Raw genomic sequence first — 11234 nt, 5'->3', positions numbered from 1 at the left:
ATATATATAGTTTCTTGTGTTTCTTCAAATATTGAGACAATTATTAACAAATACAATACAGAGACAAGACGTGTACACATATTGTTAGAAAATAGGATAATAAACTAATTAGTTGCAGGGTTGCCGTAAAATGTGGGGAAAAATTCAGTGCCTATGAAGTACAACAATGTGAAGAATGATAAATGCTTGCAATATCTCAAAGCATTTTTAGAATCAACTTCATCCTCCTCATCTTCCTTGAGTTAGATCAGTGATTATGATGAGAGATGCCCTTGCATCATCTCATCTAATTATTTTTAAAATTCATGTTGAAGGTAGTATCTCTTTCTATGGATAAACTTGGTATTTAGCTGTGTAAGTCATCTCCTATTTCATAAGGAAGATCTGATTACAGTTATGTGTAGTCACATAACATTTAATCTTAATGTCTTAAGTGCCCTCCAGGAATAAAATATACTGAACTGAAATGACACGAACAATACCTTTAATAAAATATGACATATACTAGAGTTTTTTATTTCTAAATTACAGTGTACAAAACATAAACTGATTATATATTATCTCACATTAATAAGCTTAAGAGTGAGGTAGGAGAAGAAGGGAAGAAAGAGAAAGAAATATTTATTCTTATGGGAGTTAAAATACAGACTGTATTATGTGGTTGTCAAATAGAAAGAAAATGTTTTGCCCATTTTAGCCCTTACACTATTTTCAAATTATTGTTTACTGAATATTGCTTAATATAAATGGAAATAAAGGTAATAAAAATAGCATTTTTTTCTATTATTCTACATATGTTTGATGAAAATATTTATGAAAGTCATTAATTGTACCATTTCATTTTCACTAATTTATTTTGAAAAATACAAAAATTGATTTTTATATGATGCAACTTAGATTTTCTTTTAAATGAGGCAATATTTAACTGTTCAACAAATAGCTGCAAATTATGGGCTCACTATGAGATAAAATAAATGTAAGATGACTTTGTACCATTATCTTTTACATATGTAACACAAGGAAGTCCACTTTACATAACTCTTCATTCCCATTTTCTCACATGAACTTAAAAAAAGTATAAAAATGTTGCAATTTTGACGATGATTGCATTGGATCTATAGATGAACTAAGTAATAATGGCATCTAAACAACATATTTTTCTTTATGTTTATTTTCCTTCATTTATTTCACCGGTATTCTATCATTTTTTCTTTATAAGTTAATATCACTAGTTAAATATATTCCTTGAGAAAGAATTGTTAACATTTTATGTTGATTCTTTCAAAATTATTTATAGAGCTATTATGAAAATATTCATACTTTACATATTATTTTAACTTGTTTTATATTTAATGCATATCTTTCTATATTAATAGACTTCAAAATTGTCCTCTATAGTGCCTACATATCATACTTTTTTATAACTGTAGCATAATTGTTAGCCAATTAAGTTACTCTTGCAGGGTTAATGTGTTCTCATTGTTAATACTACAAACTGATTCAAGTGGAATACAAGTGGAATATATAATTAAATGGAAATTTTGTGATAGAATATATTATGCAAAAGATATGCATTGGTTATTAGTGAATTGGTAATATGGGATGCTAAAGACATTACTACAGGGTAAAAATAGTCTAACAAAATATCATATTCTAAGATAAGATGGAATTATTTGTTTTTAGCTGACAGTTATGGTACTCTACCTTTTGCCATCTATCCTCAATAACACCTTACACATCAAGTATTGGTGTAATTATCTTCCCATACCTAGATTTTCAACTCTATAGTAATGTCTTTATAGATTCCTACCAGTTATTATCAAGACTAATCCAACTCATAGTGACCTTATCAGTGTCTGCATAGAACTATGTTAAAAGGGGTTGTCTGACATTTTTCAAAGTAGATTTAAAAGCCCCTTTTCCAAGTTATGCTAGGTGGACTAGAACATCCATTCTTTCAGTTAGAAGCTGGATGTATGCTTAGAGAAATTAAGTTATCTTGTAATCATATTCATTTTTTGGAGTTTTTTAAAAAATTATTATTATTAGTTGACAGTATACATCACTTTAACATTCCCTACACAAAAAACTCAGTGACATTGATTATATTTTTATTTATGTCAACATCCTTATTCTCTTTTTTGTGTGTTTTTTATTATTATTAATTTTAATGAAAGTTTAGAGAGACTTTGAATTTCCATTTATTCATTGTTGCCTTTTCCTCCCTGCCCACTCCTCCCTCACCAGTTCATTCTTCTCTTTGAAAAGTAAAAGGAAAATTATTTGATTGGTATACAATCTCCCCCTCCCCCAGTACACTCCACTATGCAGCCTTCATTCTGGACTCTTGTTGTGGCCATAATAACTAATCATAAATCTCTTTTAAACTATTCTCTCCCTCATCTGTTTCAATGCAATATACATAATTTATCCAATTTTTCTCAGTCTCACCCCAACCCCGATGTCAGTCACATTCTACAACAGCAGCACTATACAGTATTTCTCCTTTTGTGACAGAGACATTTTCCTCAGCATAATGTTCTCCAGTGTCACCCATTTTGATTACTATTTCATAAGTTCCTTGTTTTTCAATGCAGCGTAGTATTCCATTGTGTTGAGTATACCACAGCTTCTCTATCCATTCATTTGTTGATGGGCACCTGGGTTGTTTCCAACTATTTGCTATTGTGAACAAAGCCACAATAAATATGGGTGTACATATATCTGCCTGGGTGGCAGTTATGGTTTCTTTAGGGTATATTCCCAATAGTGGAATTGCTGGGTCATATTTATGCTTTAAGAGCAAGTCTTTGATAGATCACAAAAGTATCAGGGAATGATAAATAAAATTATTTTAGGTCAATTTATCTTCCATCTTTGGTTTACATGATTTCTCTTCTCTTTTAAAACACTTTCCCTGTTGCAAACCTCAATGGAAATTTCCTATCTTTTTCCTTTAATATTTTGTAACACATTTTTCTGAAAGATGATATTTTGCTTTTGCTTACATGTTTGCATATTTTTATGATTTCTACAATCCCTGAAAGAGGTATAAGACTTGAAATTACATACCAGTAAGTTAAGTTGGACATTAAAATTAAAATACAATTATTAAATTTATAATGAAATATTTTTAAGCTGAGAGAGATAATGTAGATAATGCTTTGTGTAATTATTAGACAATTGAAAGTCTGTGGAACAAAAATATATCTGGAAATCTTTCCTTTTACGATCCACACAGAAGTCAGATAAGCACATTAGGGACAAGAGAAAGCCTACAAGTGTCCAATAAAATTTTCCCATGTCCTAAGTGGCCTGGCAATTTGTATTTAAGCCTAGATGAAAATATTCTTTAAATCCTATCTAATGTCATTTAAACCAAAAAACCAAACACAGCAATCCAAAAACTCCTTTAAGAATACAACATTCAGGAATTTAGTTCTGAATATAAATATATCTCCAAAATGTTAATTATTAGTATTAAAGAAGTTTGTTACAAGATGGGGAAAGAATGTAGAGTATGTTGTCAGTTGTTTCTTGTTAGGCTACTCATGTGCATCCTTTGCAAAGAACAGATTTGTATGATCCTCCTTAACTAAATATGAGTCAAAACTTTCTTCTTACACAAAGTTCTCCTGAGAGCTGTTTTGACTTCCTTGTTCCGTAAACTATAGATGATAGGATTGAAAGTGGATGTCACCAATGTATAAAAAAGGGCTAGGAATTTGTCAGTGTATGGTGAATAGCTAGATTTGGGCCTCAGGTAAGTGATAGAGGCTGAGCCATAGAATAGGGTTACTACCAATAAGTGAGAAGAACAGGTAGAAAGAGCTTTATGGCGGCCTTCAGGAGAGGGCATGACAAAGACAGCAGCTAGAATTCTGCCATAGGAAGCAATGATCAGTAAAAATGGACTGGAAATACAAAGGACAGCTGCAACAAAGACCAGAGCCTCATTATGAGATGTATCTCCACAAGCAAGTGCCAACATGGGTGGGAGGTCACAGAAGAAGTGGTTTATCTCACAGGGGCCACAGAAATCCAACGAGAAAATAAAGTTTGTTTGGCCCAGACCTACCATGCATCCCACACCCCAAGAAATCATTGCCAAATGGGCACACACCTCACGATTCATTCGTGTTGCATAGTGGAGTGGGGAGCATATGGCCAAATAACGGTCAAAAGCCATGGCGGCCAAAAGGCAGCATTCACTGATACCAAATAATATAAAGAAAAACATCTGTGTGGCACAACCCTCCTTGGAGATCCCTCTGGCCTCACTCACAAGACTCTGCAGCATTTTGGGTATGATAGAACAAGTGTAGCCAATTTCCAGGAAAGATAAGTTGGCCAGGAAGAAGTACATGGGAGTGTGCAGCACTGGGTTGGTGCAGATGGTGAGGGCTATGAGAGCATTTCCTGTCAGAGATGCTAAAAACATGAGTAGGATGAGGGTAAACAGAAGGAAACACTGCTCAGTGACCTCAGAGAATTTGGCAAAAGCAAAGCGTTTGACAGATATGCCATTTTCCTGCCACAAGGAGCAACTTAAGTTCATGACCTGAAAAACAAAAAGAAATTCACCTGAAAGATTCCTTCAGCTTAAGGAGACAATCTATTATGACTTTCAAAGGATTCCCACTGAAATTCCAAAGTCCTAAATTACACTTATACAATTCCAAGTCAAATTTTCTGCTATACTCACTGTTTCTGCAGATGTGTCCAAAATAGACTTAATCAGGCAAGTATAAAATTAAGAAAAAAATTAAGCTTAATTCTCTGCCCCTTTTTTGATTCTAAAATCAAATGTTTCTGATATTTCATCTATCCATCTCTTCCCATATGGCTTTTTTAAAAAATAATTATCTTAACAAATAGGATTTAGCACAACTATGTAAATACTATGTTACAACCATTCAAAAATAATACCTGTACTGAACTACTGATGAAATATCATTTTTATAACTCATTACTTTCAATCATCTGTTAGCATGTTCTTTGGCTTAGCATGTTTTTTACTAAATGAAAAGTATGCTTCTCTGAAAGTAAACATCCTCTCTCTCTCATTCATATATATATATATTCAAGTTCAAGAATAGTTTTGTATCATCTTTAGAAACTCCTCCTAACTCTGCCCCTAAGCTAATGTTCTCACAGCCATATCATCATTAAGCTAGTCCCTTGATGATGCAAGTGGTTAAATGTTTGCTACAACGGAATAATTGTTGTTTCAACTCACCTACAACACTGGGAAAGAAAATGGGTGGTTTCCTTCTGAGAAGGCACAGTCTTCAGAATCTGCTGGAATATAGTTCTATTCCACAATACATGGACCCTGCATGAGTTTAAACAGTCTTGATGGCAGTATTTTGTTTGTTTTATTGCCAAGATATCCCTTATACTGATCTTGACAGCAATTACTTGCTCATTTTTTTCTGAAGATAATTTTAGAACCAGAATATAGGAATAACATATTCACTGCCATAGCAATTAGTGAAATCTCATATAATGAAAAAAATGTTAAATGTTTTTTGTTTATATTTTACATACTGAAGTCAATTAAATACAATTCCCCTCAAATGCCTCAGACACAGCAAAACTGGTGAAAAATCATGAAAAGCTGATTGCTGCTGCTGTTATACTTTCTACTGTTTGTAATATTCCCTGAACTGTTGACCTAAGTTTAAAGAGCTGGTTACTTATATAATAGGAGTCAAACTTGTGTGCGTACTACAAGTGCTTCTTTTCAGCATTACTCATGGAAAGAGAGCAAGATGTAAGGGAATACAGAAAACAGAACAGAGAGAATAATTAATCACAGACATGGTGGCTGTCTCGCACCTAATGCATTCTTTGGTCTTAGGCTTTCTGAACTGTAATTTCCTTGCAAAGAAAGAATATAAGGCCTTTATAACTTTCTTATTTAACTGCTTTAATTTACCGATACAAACATCATACAGGAGCATCATAAATAAAAATTTAAAATGACCATTAAAATATAGCTTAATAGTAAGTTAAATCTTCTTACCCTTTGAAAGCTTCATGCATTAACAACTTCCTGAACATTGGATTGAATGATTCTTTTTATTATTGATGTATTTAAGAAGATAGTAAATGTCAGTATTCACAAAATTCTTACAAACACTGTGTTATAATTTGAAGATACAGATTTCTTTCCCATGGATATTACCTAGTGATTCCTATTCTGTTATAATTCATTAAGTAATCACTGAATACTGACACATTTCTGAATTTAAATTAGTGAATGGACCTTCAGTGGAGGGGGCAGAAAATCTAGAAGAGATGGATGGCTTTACTTCACATACTAGCTTACTTAGTCACAAGGTCTAAACAAGTACTTTATAGTTTTGTTTTGAGAGAATTTGGCAAAAGCAAAGTATTTGACAGATATGGCATTTTCCTGCCACAAGGAGCAATTTAAATTCATGATTAGAAAAGAAAAAAAGATAGTTACCTCAAAGATTCCTTCAGAAGAGGATACAATCTATTGCATGACTTTTAAAGAACTCCCGTATATCAGAGGGATTAAAGTCCACAAATTCTTACCTGCAGTTCTAAAATTAAAAAGTAGAAAATAACCCAACACAAATGATTCATCTTAAGAGCTACTCATAATTAGAAATATACCTTGAACTGATCCAGGTCTTTGCTACCTATTAATTATAGAACATAAGATATATTATTGTTACATGCTGTTGAGTCAAGTATGACTCTGAGATACTGAAAAAAACAGATTTGAAACCTCTCCTGTACTGTGCCATCCTCATCCTCTCTGACATACTTGAGCCCACTATTGTAGTTACTGTATTATTAGTGTGTTGAGAGTCCTCCCCTTTCACTGACTTCTACCTTTTCAAGCAGGATGTATCTTTTCTATGAATAGTCCCTCCTAACAACATGCTGAACCTCCACCATTCCAAGCGTAATGTCCCTTTCCAGGAATAGCTCCTTCTAATAATAAGCCTCAAAACGTGAGATGAATCTTCACCATCTTTGCCTTCAAGGAGCACACTGACTTTACCTTCTCTAAGACATATTTATTTTTTAGATATTGTATATTAAACATTTAGTGTCATGGCTAAAATACAAGAAGCATAGTTAATTGCTACTTGTTATTACATAAGTAACTGTCCCTAAAATGCATCATAAGATACAATACAAAGAAATTGGTATTTAAACATATATAAGTATGATAAATATTGCTTTCCAAAATTTCACCTATAGAACCCACTATTCAGCTAAATGATATCTAAACATAACCAATTCTGTTTTATTTCCTAGATCAAACCATTCAGGACAATATAGATATTTTTATTCATTGAGAATTAAATATATGTCAGTTTCTTATGGAAAAAATGAATTTAGAAAGCTTAATTATTTTATAAGAGGTTTAAGAGGTGAAGAACAGAACTGAAAGCTCTTCCATATATTGTATATTCATATTTTAACCCACCATTCTATACAGCTATCATTTTCTTAAGATATCAGCTGTCTTATGTCTTTAAGCATAGTCTTTTGAAGGGAAAATTGCTATTGCTGCTGGTGAAGCATTCCCTGGCTTTCTTTTCATCCCTCCCTGTAATCGCCCAATATTCAATTGATATAAATCTGTCCCATCCTCACCTTTAAGATGACAATAATTTGTCTTATGATATACTCTTATCTTCCTTCTTTATGAAAAATAATAAGGTGTGACTATGTTATATTTGAATTATCTTTCTTGTTCTGAACCATTATCTTGCTTCTGTTGCCCACCCTGGAGACTTCTATTGTCTTCTCACTGGAGAGTATCTGGAAGTAGTTACACTCTGTCTCTTGGGACTTGTCATGGACAGATCTGTCACTATTTGTATTTAGGAAGGGGAAAAGTAAATGTTAAGAGGTAGATTAATTAACAGTTAAAGATAAGGAATGATCTGTATTACAGTCAACTGTTTTTGCAAACTTTGTACATAAAAAAATGAACTCAAGTGAAATGTATTCTTATAAACAATATTTTGGCCACTCTTAACTGTAAACATAAAATATTCAAATTTTACTCTTTGTTTGAAAACTAGAATAACTATCAAAATATCTATACATGCTATATTACATTCTTCCTGATACAGATCATGGTCTTTTCAATCACTTTCTCTGCATTTGAGACCTTGACAATGAATAAGGATGACAAAGAATTGATGCCTTTATATTGTGGTGTTGTAGAAGAGTATTGATTGTTTCATAGACTATCAAAACACGTATATTTTGAAGAAAAGTGCAGCCACAATGCTCTTTAGAGGCAAGGCTGAAGAAGTTTCATTTCATATAATTTGGGCATATCATTAGGAGCGTCTATTCTTTGGAAAGGACTATGATGCTTGGAAAGACAAAGGGTTAGGGAAAATGAGGAAGACCCTCAACAAGGTGGATTGAAACCATATTTGTGACAATGGGCTCAAGTGTGTTGGGGATGATTAGAATGGCAAAGGATTGTACATGGTTCAGATTTGATGTTCATAGGGTCATTAAGAGTTTTACTAGACTCAAGGATAGTTAACAACAACATTGACAGAGTTATCTTCTCATAAGTCAGGACCAAGAAGCAAATTTATTTGTCAGGGTTTTCTAGAAAAAGTACATAAAATATATTAGATTGCTCTAGGGGATATTATAGCTAATATCAGATGGATCTTGGCTAAAAGCAGGGAATAGCAGAGGAATGTCTATCTATGTTTCATTGATTATGCAAATGTGTTTGACTGTGTGGAGCACAACAAGCTGTGGCTGACTCTGAGGAGAATGGGAATCCCAGAACACTTGATTGTGCTCATTGAAGCCTATATTTGGACCAGGAAGCAGCTGTCAGAACAGAGCAAGGAAACAATGTATGTTTCAAAATTGGAAAGGGTGTATGCCGAGCATGTGTTCTATCTCCATATCTTTCAATATATATGCAGAACAGATTATCCAGGAGGCTGGGCTCTATGAGGAGAAATGTTGCATCAGAATTGGAGGTAGACTCATCAACAATCTGTGTTATGCAGATGACACAACCTTGCTTGCTGAAACTGATGAAGACCTGAAGTGCTTGCTGCAGAAGGTCAAGGACTGCAGCCTTCAATTATGGATTGAAGCTCAACATCAAGAACCAAGATTCTCACCGCAGGGCCTATTGGCAGCCTCATGATAGATGATGAGGAGATTGAGATTGCTAAGAGCTTTCGTTTCCTTGACTCCACAATCAACACTCTTGGTACCAGGAGCCAGAAAATTAAAAGACAAATCGTATTGGAAAAGTCTTCTTTCAGAGACCTCTCCAAAGTACTGAAGAGTAATAATGTCAGTATGGAGTCTAAGGTGCACCTGATCCAGACCATAGTCTTTGCAATTACTTGCAATGCATCAGAAAGCTGGAAAATGACTAGGAATGACAGAAGAATTGATGCCTCTGAGCTGTTGTGCTGGAGAAGATTATTGAATATACTGTGAACTGTTAAGAGACCTCTCCAAAGTACTAAAGAGCAATGGTGTCTCTCTGGAGACTAAGGTGCATTCGATACAGGCCACGGTCTTCACAATCACTTGTTATGCATCAGAGAGTTGTACAATGACCAAGGAGGATAGGAGAATTGATGCCTTTGAGCTGTGGTGCTGGAGAAGAGTATTGAGAATACCATGGACTGCTAGTAAAACAAACAGATTTGTCCTAGAAAGGGTTAAACTGGGTGGCTCTTTGGAGGCAAGTATTCTGAGACTCCGTCTAACATAATTTGGACACGTTGTGAGAAGAGACCGGTCCCTGGAGAAGGACATCATGCTTGGTAGGGTGGAGGGACAGCGCAGGAGAGGAAGGCCCTCTATGAGGTGGATTGATCCAGTGACTGGCATAATCGGAATGGGAGTGTCGGAGACAGTGAGACTGGCAAAGGACAGAGCAGAGTTTAGGGCCATTGTACATAGGGCCACTATGAGTTGCAAGCGACTCGATGCCACATAACAACAACAACCATGAACTGCTAGGAGAACAAACAGGTTCATCCTAGAGAGGGTGAGATCAGGATGCTCCTTGGTGACAAATATTCTGAAGCTTCATCTGACATATTTTGGACACATTGCAAAGAAGAACCAGTCCATGGAGAGGGACATCAATGTTTGGGAGGGTGGAGGGACAGTGTAAGAGTAGAAGATCCTCAATGATATGGATTGATTTGGTGACTGGGATAATGGGGGTAGGTGTGTCAGAGACAATAAGATTGGTAGAGTTTAGAGCAGGGCTTAGGGCTTCTGTACACAGGTTGCTAAGAGTTGCAGGTGAATCAATGGCACATAACAAATTTGCTCAAGGGGCGTTATCTGTTTCAAACTAAAACTTATGACCATCTCACTGAAATTGATTTAAAATTGACTCTCCAATAGGTTTTCAGAGACTGGAAATTTTATGGGAGACGATTACCCATCTTTCTTCCAAAGAACAGCTGGTCAATTCCAATCATCTGCGTCTGGGTTGGCATTACAATCCCAAAAGAGGACTGAAAGTCACAGAATGTTTTTGTTGTTAGATGTCATCCAATTATTTTAAAAATAAGTATAAGGATGTAGACCATTTAAAAGAACTTTAACTAATAAAGAGGGTTTTTTTATTATTAATTTTAGTGAAAATTTAGAGACTTTGGATTTCCATTCATACATTGTTGGACTTTTCTCCCTGTGCTCCCCTCCCTCCCCCCTGTTAGCTCTTCTCTATTAAAAGTAAAATTCTTTCATTGTTTTATAACCTCCCCCGCCCCCAGGTCCACTCCACTATGCAGCCTTTATTTTGGACTCCTGTCATGACAATAATAACTAATCACTGGTGCAACCACTGTGGAAGGCGGTATAGCACTTTCTCAAAAAGTTGCAAATGGAGATACCATTTGACCCAGAAATTGCACTACTGGGGATATACCCCAAAGAGACCATAACTGACATGCAAGCAGACATATGCATACCCATATTTATCACGGCTTTGTTCCCAATAGCAAGGAGTTGGAAACAACCTAAGTGCCCATCAACAAACGAATGGACAGAGAAGCTGTGGTATATTCACACAGTGGAAAACTACGCTGCATTGAAAAAAAAGGAACTTATGCAAAATGGGTGACGCTGGAGGACATTATGGTGAGTGAAGTATCTCAGTCACAAAAAGGACAAATACTGAATAATGCCACTGTTGTTAAACAGAACTGACCTCGGGG

At 35.0% G+C, this 11234-nt stretch overlaps 1 protein-coding gene across 1 annotated transcript; it reads right to left on the bottom strand.

Moving 5' to 3' along the window:
* Positions 1-3595: 3595 nt before the first annotated feature.
* On the bottom strand, positions 3596-4558 carry LOC102854200 (olfactory receptor 10C1-like). Its single transcript, XM_006896307.1, has one exon. It carries the CDS (start codon positions 4556-4558, stop codon positions 3596-3598), a length of 963 nt encoding a protein of 320 aa, XP_006896369.1.
* Between the last annotated feature and the right edge of the window lie 6676 nt (positions 4559-11234).

Source organism: Elephantulus edwardii, unplaced genomic scaffold, assembly GCF_000299155.1.
Source record: "Elephantulus edwardii isolate Elephantulus edwardi_28Jun2011 unplaced genomic scaffold, EleEdw1.0 scaffold00184, whole genome shotgun sequence".
In the NCBI taxonomy this organism is placed as follows: Eukaryota; Metazoa; Chordata; class Mammalia; order Macroscelidea; family Macroscelididae; genus Elephantulus; species Elephantulus edwardii.
This window is presented reverse-complemented; position numbering and strand designations above follow the sequence as displayed.